Source organism: Haemorhous mexicanus, chromosome 11 (assembly GCF_027477595.1).
Source record: "Haemorhous mexicanus isolate bHaeMex1 chromosome 11, bHaeMex1.pri, whole genome shotgun sequence".
Taxonomy (NCBI): Eukaryota; Metazoa; Chordata; class Aves; order Passeriformes; family Fringillidae; genus Haemorhous; species Haemorhous mexicanus.
The window spans coordinates 873,086-897,772 of record NC_082351.1 but is presented as its reverse complement, the minus strand read 5'-3'; the positions used below and the strand labels follow the sequence as shown (position 1 = coordinate 897,772).

The 24,687-nt window shown below is 40.3% G+C and overlaps 1 protein-coding gene across 3 annotated transcripts in view; it reads right to left on the bottom strand.

Moving 5' to 3' along the window:
* Positions 1–24,687, bottom strand: part of FGD3 (FYVE, RhoGEF and PH domain containing 3) — a 105,175-nt gene that overhangs the window by 52,468 nt on the left and 28,020 nt on the right. For 2 of the 3 annotated variants that reach the window (XM_059856012.1, XM_059856011.1), the window contains exon 2: positions 3,886–4,056. In XM_059856012.1, coding sequence (XP_059711995.1) covers positions 3,886–4,056 — 171 coding nt within the window. Of the gene's footprint in view, positions 1–3,885; positions 4,057–6,795; positions 6,916–24,687 lie in introns of those variants that run through there. The other variant, XM_059856013.1, reaches the window with a different exon arrangement.

Sequence of the window (24,687 nt, the reverse complement as noted above, 5' to 3'; positions counted from 1 at the left end):
CCTCAAAACCCAACCCCATCATGGATTTCAGTGCCTTGCGTTTGCTTGGTCCAAAATGCCACAGGCTGAACATAATGGCTTTTCTTCCTCTCATTCTCCCTCCCCCCTCTCTTCTGTGGTGTACTTGTCTTCACAAATTTCCTTCCTCTCTTGGTTCTATGTTGCGTTGTATATGCTATAAATCAAACAAGTATTGTCAGAACACTCACATTCCGCTTCAGGACTCACAAGGAGGCCAAGGTGTGAAGTTTAATACAGTAATTTTTAAAAATGGCATTAAAATGTAATGTCATTCTAAAAAGATTATTCAGAACTTACATTAGTTGCAGAGTAAATTATTTAGCATATGCAGGCAGTAACTCATGGCAACAGGTTCCCATGCTGTCATGGTTTCATATAGGGAAAACAGCTCCCATAAGAAAAACTGACATTGGAAGGCAGGAAAACTGGCTATGGGATTGCTCCCAAAGCACACACTGCATGGAGTAGGACTGCCAAGTGTGCCCTCCAATCTAGACTATCCAATGAGTTGACACATTAAGTGAGGAAATTCGAACTACATGTTATATTGAAAAACATTTTTGAAAACAATTTCTTTCAACCATTTCTGACTCTGATCATCCTGTTGGAATGTGTGATCAGCATTGTAATGGGGCTTGAGTTAACAACTGTTCTGAATGTAATTTCAGGGTTATTTGCTTTAGGAGGATAAACAGAGGCATATGCACCCAAGAAGTCAATTCCAATTGTCCCTTCCTTGCAGAAGGCTCTACATCTGTTTTAAGATCCACATCAGCCCAGATGTCTGCCCTGCTCCGGCAGATGGGCAGCTGCCATAATAGTCCATAGCCAGACAGTGTCTGAGGTCAGTGACAAAAGAGGTGTTAAAGCATTTTGAAGTTCTGATTAGAGGTCAGATTTTAAACTTCCTACTTTTCTGAGCTTATTTCAGCATGAAAGAAAAAAATCAAATTTTTTAAGGATTTGAGCTTTAAGAGGACACTTCCTATAAGAGGACTGATTTGCCCAGTCTCCAAAACCATCTGAAATTCCTATCATAAAATAAAGTTCTGAAAAGACCTCTACAAGACCTATCGTATACTGGAATAATGGAAACAGGAAAATAAAATCTTCTTGCATATAAATGGGATGGTGAAGATATGTGCTTTGTTCACCAGGTTTTCAAGTGCACACCATGTGACTAGTGAGCGTCTGGCCATGTTTCTCCATGTAAAAATAAAAAACAACCTAATAACAAGTATTCACACAGCCATCTGGCCCATCTACCAAAGACAAGCTCTGCACTCCTTACAGAGGGTTCATAGTACAGCAGGCAGACATGTCAGAACCTACCCCACATACCCCATCAGACCTTCAAAGCTGGCCCTGATCCATACACCCAAAGGTTTTATAATAATGTCAAAGCATTTACACTAGGTCTCACTGCTGTCCATGTAAACATTCGATGTCTTTCCTGTTAGTGGATTCATCTGAATCACCTTGGAAAACAAATTCTGCACTGGACCAAAAGGAAGCAGAAAAACACTTTTGTTAATTATGAATTTTTACCCACTGAAGTAATGTTGAGAAATGAAGACTTCAAAATGGAGGCAAAGCCACTAACCCTACCAAGGACTACTTAGAAAGCAGAATTTCAGCCACACCAGATGTTCAAGGCCACCTTGGTTCAAGGCCAAGTGCCCCTGGGTTAGGGCAATCCCAGATGCAGACTGGGTAGAGAATGGATCAATGGATCTCCCTGGATTAGCCCCAGGGAGAAGCACTTTGGGGTGTGGTTGTCAAGATCTCTCATATGACCTGAGCATATGCACTGACAGCCCAGAACCTCGCCATGTCCTGGACTGCATCCCCACCTATAGCATGAGTAGCAGGTAATGCAGATTCTCTGCCTCTGCTCCATTCTGGTGTGACTCCCACCTGCAGCTCTGGGGCCCCCAAAACAAGAATGACATTGACCAGTTGCAACCAGTCCAGAGGTGCTGCAAGGGCTGCAGCCTCTCTGCTAAGGGGACTTCAAGAGAAGTGGAGAGGGACTTTGAACAAGGGCCTGGAGCACCAGGACAAGACAGAATGGCTTCCTGACTGACAGCAAGGGTAGATGTGATATTAGGAATTAATTCTTCCTAATTCCTAAGTAATTAGGAATTAATTCTTCCCCATGAGGGTGCTGAGGCCCCAGCACAGAAACACCGGCACAGGTTGCCCAGAGAAGCAGTGGCGTCTCTATCCCTGGTAGTGTCCAAGCCAGGTTGGACACGGCTTGGAACAACCTGGTCTAGTGGAATGCATTCCTGCCTATAGCAGGGGATAGAACAAGATAAGATCTAAGTTTCCCTTTCCACCCAAACTGATTCTGTGGGTTTAATCAAAACTAGAAGTTTGCTACATGGAAGATATACCAACATTACAAAGCACTTTCAGGTGCTGCCTGAAGGCTAAAGCCACATGCTGGAAAGACATCTCTTCATTCCTCCTTCTCCTGGTTTTACACAGCAGCTCATGGCTTCAAATCAAGCTAACTAGGGCCCCTTCAACTTTCTGAAATACACATATAGAAAAAACAGTTTACATCCTCAGTGATTGGAAATCAGTGCCCATGAACACAACAGCAAAGTATTTGCACCAGATGAATTCATTCCAGTTCTCACTGAACAGACACTTTCACTATTCCTTTTTGTTGCCAGTAATAACAACATTCATGGAACAATCACTATATAAACTTGGGCTACCAAGACCTCCAGGTGAAAACTCCATAAAGACACAGACCTTGTGAGATGTTTCAAGCATGAAGCAGTATATTAATTTAATGTTTAAGGTTTACTTCCAGAAGCAGAAAGTACAATGCTTTCTTTGTTGTGGTTTAAGGCTGAATTGCTTTAGTATAGATATTTTAATTGGGATGGGGTGATAGTGCAATGGCTTAGTGTGTACAAGACAAAAATATCTTCTTTTTCAGATGACAATGACCATCTATTACATGGACCCATATCTTCTAAACATTTTGGTTTATGAACTTAGTATCTTCTTGAGGCTTAGCTTCCTTTGTTCCAAACACTCTCAAGCTCCATGCTTTTTGCATCCCCAATTCCCTTGAGGCAAGCACCTATTACATGCGTTAAGTGTAATCAATTCTACAAAGTACGAGGTGGTGAGAGTAGGACTCTTGGCAAGCTGGCATTACAAAGACAGACCACGTGTCATTTTACTGATGAAGAAACATGAAAACAATTTCTACTCTTTCAAGAAATTCCCTGCAATCTTTTTTGTAGAATTCAGAAGTCTGGGGAGACCAGAAGAATAGCTGGAGACCAGCTGGAACACACTACTTCCTCTTCCATCATATTTTGGGTTTGCCACCTGTTTGACTATTAGCTGGCAGTTCTGTGGAAGTACCACAACCCACAGGTAATTGGTTTAGCTTCTACTTCATATTTTCAAAATACATTTGTTCCATTTAGGCATTTCCTATTGCCATACATAGTTCTTAAAATACATGGAAAACAGATCAGGTTTTAACAATAAGATATTATTACCTAAAATACTTCTAAATAAATTTATCAAAAATATAAACAATGTTCTTAAATTCAACTTACACGTCACAGCGGCATGAGGTATAGCAACAGGACAAGAAATATAAAGTGACAAATTAAGTAACCGGTTATTGCTGAATCAATTTCTTCTTGAAGACTTCTCTAAATGGTTATCTAACACTGGAAAATGAAGGTAATAAAACCATACCAGCTATACATTAGAATGTAAAAGTAACTGTTTTGCTGTGACTCAAATTGAAACAATAATTTTAAAATATTATACTTCCTGTGCAATAGAAACTTGTACAATTTCTAGAAGGACAAAGCCACTTACCTTGGGGTTTCTGTAGAGGATGCATTTTGGTCAGTGCAGGTTTGGTTTTGGGCTTCCTCCCAGCCTGATGGAGACATTGCGCTGAGCTGATGTGCTGCAGTTCCCCACACGCTTCCAACACAGGACTAGAGTCAATGTGACACTTGATTTGAAAAGGAGAACAAGGGCAACCTGAGGGAAGGAAGTAAGGAAGGAAGAAAGGAAAGAAGTTAGTATTTGTTCTATTGATCCTGAAGAAAATTTGTGCTCCTTCTGGAAGTATATCACTCATTCAAGTTCCTGAAGAAGGGAAGGGGGAAAGGAGAGGGGTGAGCCCTTCACTCACAAGCTGTTACAATCAATATACCAGCGTTAATAATCCTGTTAAACTGCCTGATTGATAAGATGGGCAGAATCTGTCTTTAATGAATTATTTACTTCTTTACCACAGACACCCAAAATAAAAGAGCAAATATAAAAGCTAAAAACCATTTCAAAATGATTTCTCCAAACAGAAATACAAGTGTAGCAGCATATAATGTTCTGCTACTTAATAAAATACAACTGCATTAGGATGATTCAGAAATATGTTTCATGTGGTGGGAATGGTACAAGTGCCATTTCTTCAGATTTAATCACTCAAGTTATTTATTACTCCTCCTTATATAAAAGATTAACATGCCTGCAAAAGCTCCAGTGTAGAAGATGCCATTAAGATGCAATCCAGTGGCAACAGAGAAAGAAGTGATGAATATGATTGTTGGTCTTTCGTTTTACATTCTTGATTCAATTCTCTGAAGACTCAGAAAACAAACCATCATGGACCCTACAGTATTTGATTTGGAGTTTTTTTGGACTTGTGGCAAGGCTACATAAAACCCTCACGTCAGCTTTTCTGGTGTGTCATGAGAAGGTTAAAATAAGAATTTAAAAAGGAATGTGGTTTAAAGTTGCTGCTTTTGGACATATAAATATATGGGGTTCTGGCAGTACTCAGAAATGAAAAACACATCAAATTTAGAAATTTGACATAAATGCACTAAAAAATGGAAAAGAAAACATGACAAACATTCTTTCCCTATTACTGTTTTGAAATGGACTAGCTGAATTTACCAGAATCTCACCAGAGTGGAAGGTGGCCTACATCACAGAGAAAGGATTCATCTAAAGGTGAAAAACCAGTCTTTGCCTTTCTGTGATGTCTTCAACAACATGGCTTTAGCTTCAAAAATGCAACCTACTTTCACCCAGGTTCCTATTAAGATCAAAAACCTGAAATGAAAAGCACTCCCATTCACATCAACTAAATTTTCCTGGATTTATATTAATGGTATTAAATCAGGATGTGACCTTTTGAATACCCCAGCCCCTGGAGTCTGAGCCATGCGGACTGCAGATTTTGTCATCAAAAATAGATTCAGATGGCACAAATCTTCTTACTGATCTCTGCCACCCAAATATACAATCCCCGAATTCCCCATGTATGGCTGCCAGTTGCTGCTGGTTGAAGTTTCATTAGCATTTCTACCACAAATATCTTCTTTTCAGCAGATTTGAGACCAGCTATTAAAACATCCTTCCAGCTAAAACCAGGAAATTATAAGTATTAAGTTCTATTCAAATATAATTTCATTTAACAGAAAAATGCAGTGAAAACAGAGAAGATTATTAGAGCAGATTAATAGATTACTGCAAACACATTATCACTGACAGAATTTACACTGATGACTTGGCTCTGAGTACCAAAATCTCCCTGTGACAGTAGCAGTGTTGCCACAGGCCAGATTTTAAGGGGAAGGACTAGGACTTCTTCCTTATGAACAGTAGCTCAACACAGCCAGAAATTAAAACAGTGAGCAAGGGAAAAGCCTGAATTCGAGAAAATTAAAAGGGCAGCACGCAGAAAACAGAGCCCAATATTACAGCAGCTATTCACCAGCATGTGACTGGAATGCAATCTAGCAATGTTGTATGCTCTTAAAAAACTGCTTCAGTGATCCAATTCCTCAGTGGACAAATCTCTGCACCTACCATAGCTCTAGAAAATATGAGAAGACCCCTCCAACCTGTGCTCTGTTGTGTGATGACACAAGCACAGCACCGGTTTCAGCTCTGGCAAAGCACTGAATTCCTGGTAGATGCCAGGCACGTCCACAGTCCCCCACAGCCGCTGAAGCAGGAGAGCCACAGCTTCTCCTGCCCTCAGGCACCACATCCCTAGGGAGATCCCCAACTGGACATCCTAAGCTGAACCCATCTACCCCATGCTGACTTGGGATAAAGTTCCAGTTACCCTAAGCATTCCCCATTCTTTTTCAATCACTGCCACAAAAAAAAAGGACTATCCTGTTGGTATCATTTTGTGAAATTTCAAAAGGAATTAAACCCCAATTCCTGTTTCTTCCCTCCTGGGATTCATTGCTGTGAGCCACCTTACATTTATACTGAAAACAAAAGCTAGTGGTTCCTTCATTGGTTTCAAATGTGTGGCACCACCAGACACCCCTTTCGTCTAGGCTAAAACCTCTTATGAGCTACTTACAGTACTGCAAAGTAGGGTGTTTTGACCCTTATTTTATAAATTCACACATAAATTCTTCCTCTTATGCTGCTTTATTAGCTCCAGCATTTTCCTCAAACCTACTTAAAGCTCATCTCTTCTTCCTGCCCACAGCCAAGCTGAGACCTCAACAGGGGTGTAAGGCAGTGTTTGTGCAGGGGCTGTACAGCCCTGCTATAGAACCCAGCTCAGTGACACTGATAACAATTAGCTGACATTCCAAAACATCAAATTCAGCAAAAAGAGTGATAGCTAAGTTACCACCATAAGCTTTCAGAAACAGATGGAATCAAACAAACATTATGTTCCAAAGCAAGTAAGAATCTGGCATGGACTGCAATTCCCCACCAAAAGAGAGGCATATCACTTACTTGTGCTTGAGCAGAGACTCACACATTTTTTCTTACTTGCTTAAGCTGTAAGACAACTAAAAAGAAGGAAGAACAGCTCCTGCTGCAGCTTTCATTTCATGGGTTAAATGCCATGTTCACAGGAAGTGACCTCCCCCAGCTCACTTCCGACCACCACTGCGGTTGGTGAGTCAAAGCATATAAACGTGGCAAATGCCCATGCAGGAGCTGTGCTAAGCACAACTCACAGGAGATTACTGCTTGGTTTGAGTTTCAAACCATCTGAAAGGCAATACAAAGGATGTGGATAGTTTAGAAGGCTGAATCTTCTGAAATAGAAAAGAGAAAGCTAGATCACGGAATAATAGATTCTCAGAATGGTTTGGAGCAGAAGGCACCTTAAACAAAAACCATCTTGTTCCAATCCCTATCCACTAGACCAGGTTGCTCAGAGTCCCATCCAGCCTGGTCTCGGATACTTCTGGGGATAGAACAGCCAGAGCTTCTCTGGGCAACCTGTGCCAGGACTTCACCAGCCTCACAGAGAAGAATTTCTTCCTAACATCCAACCTAAACCTAAGCTCTTTCAGCTTGAAGCCATTCACCCTTGTTCTATCACTACATACCCTTGTAAAAAGTCCCTCTCCAGCTCTTTTGTAGGCCTCCTTCATATTTTTATAGAGTTTTTTGCATAAATATAGTTTGATATTAATGCAAGAACAGTCAGTAACAGCATGTCATGGAAACCAACAAAAATACAGTTCTCAGCATGGAAACTTGCAGTCTGCTTCAGAGTCTGAGAAGGGAAATGAGGGGCCACAAAAGTGACAATAAATGCAATTCTACCAGCATGGGACGGAGCTTGCTAAAAGATTTACGTCAAATATCTTGAAAATGTTCAAAGATTCTTCTTCTCCTATCCTGCTCTGCCAACAGAATTTCCATGGGAAATGATAAAGGATGAAGCAAAATCTAAAACTTTGGAATGAATGCTGCATTGCAGGGCAGACTCCATCTCTGAGGAGACACAGAGGGGCTGCTGCTTTGAGCTCTTACAAAAAACACAAAGCTGACAAACCCTGACAAATTGCTCAGTCTGAGCAGGGCTGCCAGAAATTTGGTCTATTCAGTTCATCTCACACCACCACAGAAATACAGACACAAAAAAAGTTTTTTGTGAAAGAATCACATTGGTGAAATTAACAAATTTGTGCCTGTAAAGCGCAAGAAGGACCAATAGTTTCACTAGACCTGTAACACTACTTTTTGGGAATTTGGGATTTGGTGTACCTTTATCCTGTTCTGACTAATTTTAACTGTCTTAGGTGAGGACGCTTTCTCTAACAAATGTTTCATAGCATCTCAAGTGTGACTACTAAACATCATTGCCATTGTATCGTCTGCAAACCTGGATCAAAATACCCCACCTTTATTCTCATTAGATTCTCCTGTGGTACATTTCTGCAAGATAATCCAAATAAAGGCTGTGCTTTACCAGCACTGGCACATGCCTTACACCTCTCATCATCTGAATCATAGCAGGCATATTCCTGAGGAGTTTTCAGATCTGGCTTCTGTTCTTCTTTAACAGCTTTTTACATACAAAGAGTAAAAACCTCTTTTACGCAGTCATTTCAGTGCAATCTCTGTATCTGTCACTGCAATCTTGTTTTTATTGCCCTGTCCAGAACGGCACATAACCCAGGTACCTGTGCAAAACTTTTCCAACACTCCTCTGCCTCTGGGACATTTCACACTTGATCCTGCAGCAAGGGATTTCTCCACAACTGCTTTAAAGAAACCATTACAGAATTTTCATTACTCATTTAATCTGGTATACTTTCATTTGAAGAATTAGCTTTTCAACAGACCTACACCAGCCCTTTCCTCACAACAATAAAGCACCCTCCTTGTCCCACTTTATGCTCCCTAGACAGGGTACTATAGCACAGTCTTCATTTTCTATCTTGCATCTAAATTAAAAAACTTCACACTGCAGACCCACTGCAGGCCCATTTCTCCAGCCAGAAACACTGTTAGTTCTACACAAAGCAGGAATGCAGTGTCAGTACAGGCTGTCTGGCCCCCACCATTGCAGGGGCAGCTTGGGCACTAGGGGCCTTTCCCTTATACATGGGTTAGCTGGCAAACTGCTATTGAAAACTGGCTACAAAAATTACTCTTAAGTGTTTACTTTACGTTTATATAATTACAATGGTCAGCAGATTTCTGAGTGACAAAAATTAGAAGCTTCCACACCTAATTCTTTATTGCAGCACTAGTTAACACAGATGTGTAAATCAAATTCCTGACAAAATCTTCATACTTACCCAATGCAAGGTAAAGAAAAGGCAAAACTACAAGCACATCTCAGAAATCCTGCTGCTATAAAGTCATTACATGCAATTTTACACTGGGGCAAGGAAAAAAGCCAGACAAAAAAATCAAGCAGGCACTCTACTTTTAGGTGTTTTATGTTGCTCTGAGTGCAGCTGGTCACTACATCCCCCACAGACAGCACAAAGCAAGGATCCTTCCAAGACCAGTCAAATATGCCCCATCATTTCTACCATAGTGGCAATGATACCATCTCTTGAGATGTAACACAGGATCAACTCAACTTGCCACTAAGTTGCCACAGGGAAATTTTAAACTCCTTTCCAGGACAAAACCTAGTAAAGAAGGAAAGTGGGTTTTTTTTGTTTGTTTGTTTGTTTGTTTGTTTTTTGCAGCAGGCTGCCAAGCAAATTCTGTCAAAGAAATGAGTGAAGGGGAAAAACACATCAGCTGAATGGGAAGAAGGGCCAGCTTCCAGCACTAGGGATTCCAAGGGGGCCTGAGGAGTGGAAGCAACAACCAGAAAAAAGCCATACAGAGAACAGAATAAATTCACTCAAAAGAAAAATGAGAAAGAAAAAGCACCACAGAATATATTCTCCTCCAGGACTAACAACAGGCACAATAAAGCCCCAAAACAAAAATATTTTTCTTTCCTGTATGAAAGAGGATGTGGTACTGCAGTTAGCAAGAACTTACCTTCAGCTCCTGGGCTTATTGGTACAAAGTTAAAAAAAAAAAAAGGTCTTGTATTTTAAGTGACTGTGTTTTAATTGAGTCCTCTGGTAACATCCACACAGACTGAAGACATGCAGTCTGTTGCTCAGCCCCAGCCTCCTTTCAGTCACAGGAGTCAGCCTCAAATGAGGTTATGCTGAAACCTCTCTGTAAGAAGGTTATGCTGAAACCTCTCTGTAAGAAGGCATCTGGCTCATCCAGCTGGCACTCCAGGGACAAGTCCAGCCTGAGGATCTCCTGCAGAGAAGGAGGGACTGTGGGGAAGCAGCTCCTCCCTGTGCATTGCTGTTATCAAAGCACTAGATGGACGCAAGTCCGAAGAGTGGAAAACTCAATATGTAATTATTTCTTTGCTAATAAAGTTCTAAGTGATTATAATCTAAACTCTGTTGGAGAGTAGATGAGGACTGATGGATTTTGTGGGGCTTGGGAGATTTTTCTAAGTAGTCATAAATGTTCACGTGGTTTAATGCAAATATTGTAATTTCTAGATCTGTGTCTGCAGTGCTGCTGAGTGTGATAATGAACTACACAGTAAATGTCCTGAACCAATATCAATATTGTGTGCTTCTGCACAGTATCACAGGATCACAGAATGGTAAAGATTGGAAAAGATTTCTAGGAGCACCAGGTTGAACCATCAATCCCTCCATCATCTGCATGTTCACCACTAAACCATGTCCCCCAGGCGTCACCTTTACACATTTTTTTGAACATTTTTGAAGACTTCCACTTTTCGAGCATTCCACCACTGTCCTGGAAAGCCTGTGCTGGGCTTGACCTCTTTTTCAGAGAAGAAATTTTCCCTAATATCCAACCTAAACCTCTGGCACAACTTGAGGCTATTTCATCTTGTCCTATCACTTGCTACCTGGGAGAAGAGACTGACACCCAAATAAGTGGCAATTCTCAAATTCTTCCATGCTATTCTGTGACAAACTTGTACCAAAGGTATTCTTTCATATTTTGTTTATATTTGTATCCCTTCGGAGAGTATCAGTATGGCCTTAGGTTTTGTCTCTCAGTTGACTTGGAGACAGATGCCCATCAGCAACTTCTGCATTAGCATTTCTGTCATAACTCAGAATTTGGGCATATCTTTACAGATCTAGTCCCTGAAACTTTGGCATTATGATTTCAACCCTCCAGTGACATTCCCACAGAGGAAACAGGTTTCCAATTTGAAAACACATGTTTAATATCTCTGTCTAGGGCTGGAGACTATTCATTGGGAAGCATATTCCTGCATTTACCCTTAGTCTTCTCAATATTTACATTTGTCCTGCTCTTCATATTGACATACAGACAATAGATGTTAGGGGATACTGAACATCAAATCCCCATAAAAGAAAGGCAAACTGTTATGATCTAACGAAGTATAACAAAGAGGCTGTGAAAATCTCATTCTTCTGGAGGAAGCATTTACCTGATTTTTCCCCTCAAATGGAGAAATGGTTTAATTAGGCTAAAATAATCACCACAGTTACTTTCTGTGACACAAGATCAATGATAGAAGAAAGATAGATCAAAGGTAGAAGAGAAAAAACCCTGAGACTCTTCCATCTAGTAAGAAAAGCAGGTAAGATGACATAAAAAGACTGAGGCATAAAGAGTGACAAAGAAAAGGAGAAGGAGCCTGGGGTAGGTGTCAGCCAGCCTGACATTGAAGGGGACAAAAGCCCTGCCAGAACGCTGCAAACATCAGGAGATTCAGCCATCACATGGGACTGTCAAACCCTGTTCCTCTACTAGAGAAATGGAGGCAAGAAGGCATGAGCAGCCAGACTAATTTCTTTGGTGCATACAAGTCTTGTCCTACTTTGTGTGTTGAAATGCAAAGCAACTTGTTTAACTTCGGCAGTAGATTTCAAGGTTTAATTCCTGCATTGGCCAAGGAGCAGATGCCAAGGTCCAGATAAAGTCCATCTTAAGTTGTTGCCTGTGCCTAATTTAGAAGAAAGGGGAATTGGTTTTCATTCTTATATTTCGTTATAACTAACACGAAACCCAGAATTCATCAATTCGTAAGACTGTGTTTTGCTTTGATTTTCTCTTTTGGAAAAGGATTCATTGAAGATGGAAGATAATGGGCTTTCCTCTAATTTTTTCCTGAGTTCAGGATTGAATACTGGGCAGATAACATACACAGAGTAAAAAATAAATTAAGCATTTGAAACAGGCTAGAACTCTCTCAAAAGAAGTTCTAGTTACAGTGAAGTATTTTGTCGCTATTGAACACGAAAGAACCAGATGCACACCGCTGCTCCAAGGTGAAGAACAAAAGAGGAAGTTTATTTTCTGACTCCAACATTTATAGTTTTCCAAAAGTGACAGTGGATTGGAGGGTGACCTTGCCACCTCTCCAATGTCACTGGTCAAACCAACAGTCCATCAAGTCTCTCTTCCTCCATAAAGGAATGCAAAACAATGTGTTATCTCCAGACAGTGTGTGATAAAGTTCTCCACAAGGAGGTAAACATCAGAAGGCTTAGAAAATCCTAGAAAATCAGGGCGACAGTATTTCTCAACATAATTTTACTCTCATTTTTCTTATTCTAGCCAGGTGAGCATAAGCAAGGGCATTTCTCTGACTTACAGGACAAGTCCCACACACCACCACTGTGGGGTCTTTCAGCACAGCAGCAGCATTTCAACATATTTTTTCCTCCTCCTGCCTCTTCCCCATTCAAACTCTCTTTGCACCTCATGTTTCTGGTAATTAACTTGGTTTAGCTCTAGTCTCCGGATTTAGTCTGGCTGCTTCCTCCATGACACGGGGATGCTTACCTGTGGATGACCCATGGACAACTTCTGGTCTCCCAGAAGGGAATACCCCATACCAAATTGATCTCTCTACTGTGTCCTCAGAGATCAGCCAAAGGCAGCTGAGCATGAGATGCAGTATGTAGCTGCAACTATAAATGCATTTTCACCACAGATTTTCAAAGATGAAGCTAAGAATTAATTTTGCCTGACAGCCTCAGAGTCCTCACTGATGTCAGATGTCTACACCACCTCTAAGATGCCCACACTGAATGACCCTCCTCTAAGATGCACATACTGGATCCTGATGAAGGGATGCAGGCAGAATCTTTATTCAGCATTCCTGAGGCTTTCCTCTTAGATGAGCACAGAGTTTTCTTTTTTCTTTTTCCCCTGACAAATAAAAAGTTTTTCATTATGATGAAAGAGTCCCAATTAATAATGACACTGATTTTGCAAATCAATGAACTATTTCAGCCTAATAATATACCTGCAACTTCACATCTGTACTACTTTAACACAGGAATTGCAATACCAGAGTGATCTATTACTGTGAAAACCTAAAGAGATTTATTCTACAAACAAATTACTGCAGCCAAAGCCATCTCAATTTATTCCTTTTAGATTACCTGCAGCTGTGTGATTTACTGTCTTTGGGATTCTCTCCCAAGAACAAAGAAAAAGATGGCAGATCTCCAATTCCCAGAACTGGTGAGTTGCAGGAAGAGTTTCTCTGTTCTCGGTACAGAGAAAAGCATTACACTGCCCACCCTCCAGTGATTTAAAAGACAAAATGACGAGAAATAGCCCAGTTGAGTCCTATGACCAAATTCCAGCCTTCATTCAAAACCATGTCAAAAATGCTTCATGTGCTTAATTTCTTCTCTTACTGAAAGCTTATTAACTTATTATTCCTAATGACAAAAGCGGCATGCAAGGATCTCTGTCTGCTCAGTTGACGTGCCTGTGCATCATTGCAATGTGTAAGATCTTATTTAACCAGCAAGACAAGTAAAAATTACCCTCCACTTAAGATTTAATTACAATATAATTCATCTCCAACAGTGTCCCAACCAACTCGCTTTCTCTTTATAATCCTGAATTGTTTCATTAGTTTTAGTAAATCAGTAATTAGCCTTTGCTGATTCAAAGGTCTATTCAGGTACTAAATAAAAGCAGGTAAGTAAAAAGTAACTCAAAACTGAGCTCAGGTTCTTTGCTACAGAAGCGAGCTTTGCAGGGCAGGACTAGCTGTTCTGTGTGATCACAAAGTGCTGTCACTCCACACTGCAGAAATTAGGAAAATACAACTTCATTATTGAAACGCACAGGAAGTATTTTTCCACTATTTTGACAGCAGAGCTGCATGTTTCAAAATCCAGAACAATTTCACAATAATCACTAGAAGAAAACAAATTTCAGCTCTCAGTGTGGCTCAGTAACACCCTACTTGAAGTTGAGGGCTTTGATAGAAAATGGCCAAGCCACAGATTCTTTGAGTTTGGAAGGAACTTGTGGAGATCACCCAGTTCATCCCCTCTGCTCAAAGCAGGGCCACTCATAGTAAGCTGCTCAGGACCTGGTTTGACTAAGTCAATCACACGTATTACAATATGACATGTATAATAATATTTTTGTCCCTTTTAAAACAAATGTAACAAAATAACAATGTAAATTATCAATAAATAATGTTGTCAAATAATAAGTCCTTTATTGAGAAAAGGACGCAGAATAAAACACTTCTGACTGATGATCTGAACATGGGCAGCAATGAGAAGCAAACAGGTTACTGTGGTGCCTCTGCTGCGGACTGGGTGATTGAGTGCCACGTGGGCTCACCAAAGAACAGTTGTGGTTTGGAAGAGCCTTTAAGAGCCTGGACAGCACTGAGAGGCTAACAGCAAAAGCATCCCTAGTCCTGTGCCTCTTTCTCATACCTATACTTCCAATAAAGCAATCCCACACAATGACTGCAAATCCAGTGTGAGAAAAGCCTTGGAGGGGTCCAGCCACTGTGAGTCTCTACTTTTTGGACACTTGGAACAGCCTATGATGTTGACCAAAGGTCTACACTACACTACACTGGTTTCTCAGCTGACTAGAGAACACCATCTTTACCCTTCTCTGCAGCCTCGGGCTCTGCACCCTGCTCCTCCAGGTTATCCTAGAGCCACTCCTGAGGTCAAACTCCACATCTCTTCCAGCTCTGAGAGGACACACAACCATATTCTATACATTGCAGATGGAGGAACCAAGAGCAAAGAGCATTCTTTCACTTGCATGACCATTTCCTCAGCTTAGATCAGTCCTTCCTCACTCTGTCATCCACAGTCTCTAAGATCCAAAGTGAGAGCAAGAAAAAGAACCTGGGAAAGATTAAAGGTGTCCACGGGAACAACACACAGATAAATAAAGTGCAAGAGACTAAAAACCACTGAACCAGCTCCAGTATTTTGGATCCCAGTCACAGGATAGGATAAAGTATCCTTTTTTTCAGCCTGACAAGCTCCAAAGAAAGTAACACCAGATCAAAGGCCTGTAATATAGAGTACGGAGAAAAACTGGAATAAAATGAATTAGTATTAGTTTTCCCAACAAAACTTCAGTTAATTAATTGTATCAGTAGCAGCTATTCCATCTCTCTAATTATGTACAATTGCACTTTCATCCAATCCATAGCCACTACTATGTGAAAACCAAGCACATTTTTCAAGAACCCAAGTTATCATTTCAGAGATCACTTATAAATCACAAAAAATAAAATCCTAGTGAATGATTGATAAATTTTCATTCTAAAAAAAAATCAACACACTTAATCTCAAAAGTGAATTACAACTCTGCCAGAAATTATTTTAATTTTTTTTTTAAAGAAATTGTAAGCTCAAGCTGGACAGGAACAGCCAACAATTTCAGAGTCAGATCATTAACCCAAAATATGCATTCAAATTATTATAGTGAAAATAGTACACATTCTGTCTTGCTTAGGTGGCAGCTTTCGATTCTGAAGTTAACTTAGAATGTGGTCTATCATTACATAAAATATAACAGGCAACTAGCATTTTCCAATATGTATGTATAGCTAACATGGATAATTATAAACTATGTCACTTGCACATGATAGCTGAAGGTTTGTGTTTAAAATTATATTGCATAAAACAGCACATACTGCATGGCAGTCACTATTTCAATAATTACTGGTTTCTATATAATTTCTGCAACATTATTCCATATTATTCTTTCGTTATTGGAGAAATCTCCCTGCATGCAATGTATGTTTGTTGGCAAAGCTGCATTACTAAGAAAGAATGACTGGAGGGATTTAAAAATAAAAGCCATTACAGAAATTTAAATGCTATTAAGAAAATGCAAAGAATTTTCACTGTATAAGAAAAACAGTAAAAGAAAAGATCATTACACTATTATTTCAGATAATAAATGATTCTTGTAATGATTTTACAATCTTCAGCTCATAAAATAATTGACAGTGAAAGTGTAATTTAGTAATAACATCATAATCCTATCAGTTGCTTAGAATGGGCTGTGGATAAATAATTTTTGTTTGGTTGGATTTTTTTCAGATCTATTATGGCATATTGGCCCCAGAGAGCTTTAACTGCTGCTGACTTCACAAGGAGAGGAACAAGACACCTTTCAGAGCAATATTTTTAGATGTAAAGTGAGGATCTGAGTTGGCACCCATCAATAAAGAACAAAACAGTAACATTAATACATCTCCAAATGGCCTAGGACACTTCCTGCTTCCTTTTACAGCAGGCTGGTGTCAACAAACACTACTGAGCCCTCCATAGCCCTTCCAAAACAGAAAAACAAAAACCACCAAACACATGCACACATGAATTGCAATAAGGTCTGATTATGCCCTGGCCACCCTCCTCCACTTTGGGAATGATTGACACACACCAACTCATTGACTGTCATTGATCATGACACTGTGTGGCCCACTCCTTAGCCACACTCCCCTGTGGCAGTTGGGTCAGCTTCTGCAAATGATGGGCAGACCCCTCAAAACACTGTGATGATTGTCACCACACAAAGTTACTGTTCAAAAGGCACCTTAAGCCATGTTATCCTAGCTCACAAATAAACTGAGGCTAATTCAGAGATGCTTAGAGCTCAGGTGTCATCCCTCCATATTCAAATCTGGCATTCATAAATATACGCAAATTCTGCACCAGCCATGTCTCCCCACCTGCACTGCTCAGGAAGGACAGCTCTCCTCAGAGAAGCCAAACAGGATTGCTGCAGCTCTGGCAATTTCTAAGTTAAGCCAAGTGCACAGCCTGTAGTGCACATCCTGTCATGCACAGATCAGCACACAGCCCTGTTGTTCCCCCCACCCTCACTCCATACCACACCACTGTGCCGTGGGGCCATACCTCCTCTGTGCTCCTGCCTCACCTCTTGGTTCCCCGCAAACACTCCACAGAGACACACTCAGAGGGACCAGCCCTGAGCTCCAGTGTCCACTGGCTAAAGCTGTGTTCTCAGAGTGGAACACTTTGATCACTTTCTGTGATGTACTGTGGCAAAGGAAAAATCAGACTGTCAAGCAAAATAATTGCTTCAAGATGGTTTTTAACTGAAAAGCCCATTTGCACAAATGGTCAGGAAGAATCAGGTATTTTGCTCCCTTCAGAGTTACAGAATCACAGAATGGTTTAGGTTGGAGGGGACCTTGAACAATATCTTGTTCCAATATCTGCCACAGGCAAGGACATCTTCCACTAGACTAGGTTGGTCAGAGCCCCATCCAATCTGGCCTTGTGAAAAAACAAACAAAATAAAACTAGAAACGAGTTGAAAATCCTAGGTAATCTCTCTAATTTTCTGGTCACAGATCCAAGAGTGTTTCTTCTTTCTCACCATGGTGGTGCACCTTCCTTTCCTGCCCAGATACTTGAATGCAACTCCTACAGCGCTCCCAACCCAATATCTACAAAAAACATTCTTGGACCAAACGGATCCCTCTTCCTCTCCTCAGAGCAGCCAGTTTGGAATTCTCAGATGCACAAAAAGGCAACATCCCCTGCTACAGATATATGTTCAGAAAGGCATAGAGCACAAGATGCACTCTACTGAGCACTACTATGTTCATCTTCTACTAATCTTCTACAAGGAGATACATTCGATAATAGGAATGTGTGACTGGCTTAGTATAACAAACATTAAATGCATTAACATCCAGTTCTTTTGCATTTAATAAAAGTGTCTACCCAATACATGTTGTAGCAATCTTACAATTCTGTACCTGTCATTTAAAAACATTAAATAACATTTGAATGCCAAAGTGCATAGCATACGCAAAGCACAGGCAGTTTTCAAAATAAGTGACCCAACCAGGGATGTTGTCCAAATACTTTGATTTAGTGACCTCGTCTGAAGATGGAATTACAACAGCTATATTACAGTTCCATGAAAGAATTCATTCTAGTTATGAAAACTATACAAATTTCTTCATACCAAGTAAAATTCAATTTATCACACATTCTAAACTATATTATATACTAGTGTTCCTCCTTCTTTTGTACGGTAAGATATTCTTTATTTCAAAACATTTTCAGAATTAAAAATATAAAAGCTATATAAAAGCCATAACAATATATTGGCTTCTTTGACTAAAGAACCAAAATTGTAATAACATTTCATAGCATAAAATTCCAATCCACTCATCAATCTATTGGAAATATGTATGATAATGTTAAATTAAAACTACTGGGTTTTGACATTTGAAAAAAAAAATTAAACAGACAAATTGTTAAATTTGATTGTTTAATCACCTGAAAGTGTCAAAGGCTTCAAGCAGTTTTGGTGTTCAAAGAGGATGCAAACAAGCCTTTTAAAAGTCACCACCATCTGGGCATTAGGGACAGCAGGCAGGAGTTGCCTCTCTCCCCAGGGACACACAAACAGTGTAAGCTCATCGTTACCATTCTTATGTAGTTCACACCATGGATGTTCAATGACATTTTACAGACAGGTAAGACTAAAAAGCCCTGCCCTTAGGAACCAAAGCTTTCAAGGACAGGGCAAAGCCTGTATATCACACTTTTCAAACTGGAACTATCCATGTCACTGAGAAGTGATTTATGGGTCAGAGCCCTGCAAAAAGTCAGTAAGACATTGAATTTTGCAACCATTTCCTCAGAAAAGACTACAAATTAATTATCTGAAGATTAAAGGTAATCTTCAAAATGTCTGCGATTACTAGGAAGTCAGCTCCAACTAGTGCTGCAGGACATGTTGAAAGACACAAGCAATGGCTCTAGAAAGTCCATTTAGAGACTTATTGAACATCTCACATCTTGCAAATCAGCTGCAATGCAACTAAGAACATAAACACAACAGAAACTACAATTACAAAGTCAAAGTCTGGTACTACTACTCAACAGAAGATATTCCCCAGTCCATTATCAACATAAACCCCCTGGCTGTCAGTAATGTTCTGTCTTTCTCCAGTCTCAGTCCTCCATGACCTAAATATTCACTGATTAATACTTCTGCGCATTTAACTCTTTGAGGGCCCAGTCCTGAAGCCCTTCATATTTTTCCATCCAGGCTGGTCAGAAGAAACACAAGAGGACTGGGCAGTTCCTTCGGAAGGGAAACTCAACACCTGTTAAGACCAGCACACTAGCACCACCATGTTTTGTATCTATTGTCATTCCTCTTCTCATAGTAGTATTTCCCATTTCAACAAACCACACCAAACACCCAATTGCAGAAAGAAATGGTAAATCCTGGGCTAAAGGACAGAATTTTACACAGGTGCAAGATACATGTGGTGGGACTAATGGTGTGGTTTAACACTACCCTTAGTGTCTTCATACTGAAAGAGTCTTCCTGCCCTGCTCCCTCAATTACAGGCATTACATTATTCTTACTTGGAAGGTTTTGACCCAGCTCAGAACCGATTGAGCTGATCCTGTGCATAGGGCAGTGGTGTGAAAGCTGTGCTCAGGATGGAAGCCAGTAAGACCACAGGCAGCAGAAATAGGAATTGGGCTTGGAGGCATCTTCTACAGTGGTACTGCAAGTAGGGCTGCTGTTGTAAGAGATCCTACACACTGCAGAACCCCGGGAATGACATGGTTTACTGCAACTCAATAGGCCAGCAAACAGACACACTTCATCTCAGTTTTTATTACCTAACTGCATGGAAAAAAATAAAAAAATCAAAACCTCTTGTCCTGCAACAAAATACTTTTTCACTGGGAGTTGGAAGTATTGAAAGAAGTATTCGAAAACTGATACCATTTATTCCTCTTAAAAGCAAAGTCACCTTTACAAGGAAAATAACTCTAGTTTGATCTTTCCACCTTCTCAGACCATGGCATTTTTACCACTCATTCAATAAATATAACCCAAGTTAAAGCAGCTTGCCTTTTATAACCAAAGAGGTCAAGCCCTTGAGCTTTTTCGGTGAAGTGTGTTTTCCAGACATCTACAATTTTTGTGGCAAGGGTTTTTCATTGCCATATCACATTTATAGGGGAAATTAAACTTCAACTGATCCCACACTTAAGTGAAAAGGCTCAGTTTTGGTTTCCTGTTGGAACTTGCATTTGCAGAAACTTCTTTTTTTGGGGGGGGGGGAGTGGGGGAGCAAGGCAAAGAACAATACCCCTATAAAAAACAAGATTCAGTTTTAACACTGAATTGTGAATTTATCCACTATGATGAAGTCTACCCTTTTTTTGAAGTGGGACCCAGTAAGCAGGCAAGAATTTTTAAACTTTGCATGTAGTTCTTCATGGCGGTCCATACATCCACACTCTCCATACACTAGGAAGGGACAAGAAACAGGATTACACTGCAAGCTAGTGCAAGTCTCTGACACACAGCAAAACAAGACTGTTCCTAATAAAATACTGCAAAGTAATTTAATCCTATTTTGTAGGACTGGAACCAAGACTTTTCTTTCCCCACTTAGAAATTTAAAAAATTAATAAGGAAAAAAAAACCAGATGTCTTGATTTCAGGTGACTATCATTGAGCTCTTAGAGTACTACTGCTGAGAGCTGGCAGAGTAAAAAGCATCATTTTCATCACCAGAATCCTAAAGTACCAAGAATGCTGTAGTGGTATCACCAGTGTCACTCTGCCCTATACCTCACCCAAGCGAGTTACTTACGAGCAGCTACTATTGAGCGAACCCATCTCTGTGGCAAAAGAGTGGAATGACTTGTTAGTAGAGGTGAAAAGCCAATCAAGCTGGGTGATAGCTGGTTGCCTGTGAAACGAATCAAAGTTCACTCTTAATTCTTCTCCAAGGAAAATCCACGAACCCTAATGAAGTGAATTAAGGGCAATTTAAAGGAGGTAGAGCTCCTTTAAAAAAGAATACAATCTCTACGAGCGGATAAATATTAATTTCGCAATTATACTGTGGGCCCTCAAGATTTTCATGTTAGAGGGATTTCTTTTGGTGTTGATTTCCTTACAGCATCAAGCTTGACTCTAACCCTAGAAGTAAGAAGAGCTTTCTTCTGTTGTTTGCAGTTGGGACTTTTTGGCAGGTAAAGGAAGGGTGGGTTTATGTTTGTTTTGTTTATTAGCTACTCCTAAATTCAGGAGTTTCAAGTTTTTTGCCTCTAATATTATGTATCCTGGCTGTAAGAATCTTGAAAGTAAGGTATGTAACCACAGAAGTCTGTATAACAAACTCCACCAGTCTCTTGCTCTTACTCGTTTTTTCTCATAATAGATTAATCTCATTATTTGAGCCTCTAGCTCAAAATAAATCTTTTCTCAGAAACATGAGATGAATTTCTGAAGGAATATATTTTCCTCCCATTTTCTATTTTCAAAATTGTAACTTCAAGAAAAAGGGAAAATAGGCTACATCACACAGACATATGGCTCTTCAAAGGCGATAATCCTACCCAGATGCAGAAAATTTCGTTTAGCATAACTTGAAAATTTTGCTCCAGCATAAGACAGAAATGAACATTTTTCCAAATTAAAAAAGTCATTTTATTATTCATTTAGCATGAAATAAAACATTAAATTAATGGGTGTCAAGAGGAAAGTGTGTGGTTCTTCACATTCTCATGTTGAGATGTAGTGTAAAAATACAAGGTGAAATTCACTGTCATGTTGTACTTACTTTTCAATTGCCTCAATACTGAAACATGAGTCCATCCATGTTTCATACATCCATACATTCTCAGAAAATGTCACAGACCTACCTTACCTCCAAGTTTAGATAGGCACAAGTGACAACTGCAATGATTTTTACTTTCATTTACCCAAATTACAGTGGGGATTTTTTCCATCAAGAAGTATGATGATAACTGAGAAGCATGTAATTACCCTCCTCTGCTGACAGTGAAACGTCACCTCCACAGAACATCTAGTACATTATTCCACCAAATTCACTATCAATTACATAGGTTGCTGCTACAAGTATGAAACAAACACCTCTCCAACCCTAATAACCCTGCCAGGAGGGAGCAGAAGACAGGGCCAGGTAAGATGTCTCCTCCCCAAAGTAAATACTCTTCTAGAAGATTCCTAAGCTGGATCACCCTAAAATATTAACCACAAAATAGGCACATCTAATTCCACATGCATGCCCATAGCTGTGGCAGCAGAGACCAGAAATCAAACTCCACAACTCCCCATCAAAGCCTTCTGCTGCAACTACTGCCTTCCCTGCACACCCTCTCTAACATGGGGAGTCTTTCATTCCCTTCTGAACAGTGCCAGGGCTTCAGGAGAGCTCATAGTGCCCTGTATGGTCCAACTTCTCACAGTCTGTGTTCACCACTCCAAAATCTGTAAGTGGCGATGAAGAAAGGAACTGAACATAAACCTTCCTCCCCTCGGGCAGCATAACTTCACTATGTCCCAACAAGTGCAGACAAACAGCCAGTAACATATCTCGCAAAACCCTCTTCCTCCCTGAGAGGTACACTCAGCACCCCTTAGCAAAGAAGGGTAGAAGAACTGTTTGTTTCTTGACCATGATCAGTCTTTTTCCTTGTTGTCCCCCAGCTTGCCCCTAACTCCAGGCACTCCGGTACAAAGATTCTCTTACACCTTAGCTTGCACATAACTTTCAGGAATCTCCAGGCTCTGGGTCCTATGTGGGAACACCATACAGAAATCCTCAGGACCATGGAAGAGCTCAGCAGAAGTTTTCAGATCTGCAACACCAAAACTGCGGTAAAGGCAGACCCTTAACTCCTGCTGAAGGTGCTCATGTCCTTGTTTAGATCCTACCTTAATTGTACAGCAAACTGAATACATTGGACTGAGCTTAATCCAAAAAAGCCCTGCATACATAATTTACTTTAAGAGCTGGATACCATTAGAAGTCCTTTACCAACAGGAGCTGTAAGATACTTCCTCAAACACCTTAGGGAATGCCCAAATAACAAATATCAAAAAAAACCCAAAACAGCAAAAGCATGGAGAGAAGTCTGATCCAGGTCCCCATGTTCTCATAGTGACTTCCCAGTCATTTATGTACTTCAGACACATTTAGAAAAAAGCTATATTTTCACCCCTCTGCACCAAATAATGTAAGAAAGGGAAAAAAACTCTGCTAGCTTGTTCCAAGCCAACCAAATGGCAAACAAATCCTTTGATCAGGCAGCACCCCTGAAATATTTTAACCAATACTTTTCCTGCGCTGTGATTTAGATACTCAAACAACATGGAAACAGACATCAGCAGAAAATTCTAATTAATAATCCATCCAATCCCTTTATTGTACAAGACTCTGAACACACTTGAACCAGACAGGTTTCTGCCTTCAGATTATTAAAAAAATAATTACTTACAACATCATTTCATTCATCCCCCATTTGCAGACACTGTTTGCAAGCAATTGGTTTTCTTTTACCAAGTACTGTGTTCTACATGCTGCTGTTATACAGAGCAATCAAACAGTCTTAGCCGGCTCAAAAAGCATAAAATCCTCTCAACATTTACATGCAAATACTGCATAAATATGGATTTAAAAAACACAAAATCAATACAGCTCGTTATGGAGCTGTACAAAAAGAGCAAATGTTTTACTACCAGCACCAAATTGCTCACAGTCAGCAAGCACTGCACAACACTGCCAAACCCCCCCACTTCTACACCAGGAAAAGGCTAATGCATTACAGAGTCAAGAAGAAGGTATCTAGTAAGACACCATTTTCTACATGGTACCTGAAAAAGCATTACAGACTCCACAAGAAAGCGCTATTTGAACTGATCACAGCATGCACACTTACCAGCAGCTCGCCAGTCCAGCCTGGCCAGCCATCTGCCCTTGCCTGCCACCTCCCAGCATTCAGGAAATCACTGCATTCACTTCACAGACAGACCATTCTAATGACCCCCACCCTCCCTGTTAATTAATGAAGCAAGACTGTTTTTTCCTTACTAAGCAGTGTATGGACACTAGGCCACTTGAAGGTTGCCCGTTCCTTCCTGCTGCAGGGCCTCCCAAATAAAAATTGCCCAGCCAAATTCAGGCTTTTTCTTTTTTTTTATATTCATTCAAAGCTGTAGGAATACACTCAGCCCTTGACAATGCCAGCTTGCATGATGAAAGAGCAAAAGTAGTTTTGAGGCTGTAGAATGCCTTCTGTGGGTTACCATGGAAATAAATGTGGGAAGGGGAGGGGGCTTTGCTGATGGCAATTGCTGCTACTCGGTGGAGATGTTCTAAAGCCAGACTACGTGGGAGTGTAGTCCAGGAGAAGAAAATGTGTTTTACTATTACTAATATAATTTTATCTGCACTTCCTTTCATTTGCACCAAATTTCACACAGTTGAAAAGCATGAAACTTCCCTGAGACGCTGAGGGGATGCTGGTTGAAACAAGAGTGGTGTAAGACCCCTCCAATGAGGAGCTGAAGAAACTTTATTTACATAGTGGAATTTACACAGATAGGAATTAATGCTCAATCGCAATTAAAACTTGATTGACAAAGATGAACCTGTTGCAGAGCTGAGGATGTAGCTAGGAGGACTAGTTTCATGAAGGCTTGATAAGAAGCATCACCTTATCATTAAAACACAATGTAGCCTTTCTCTTACAAAAAATTCTCGCA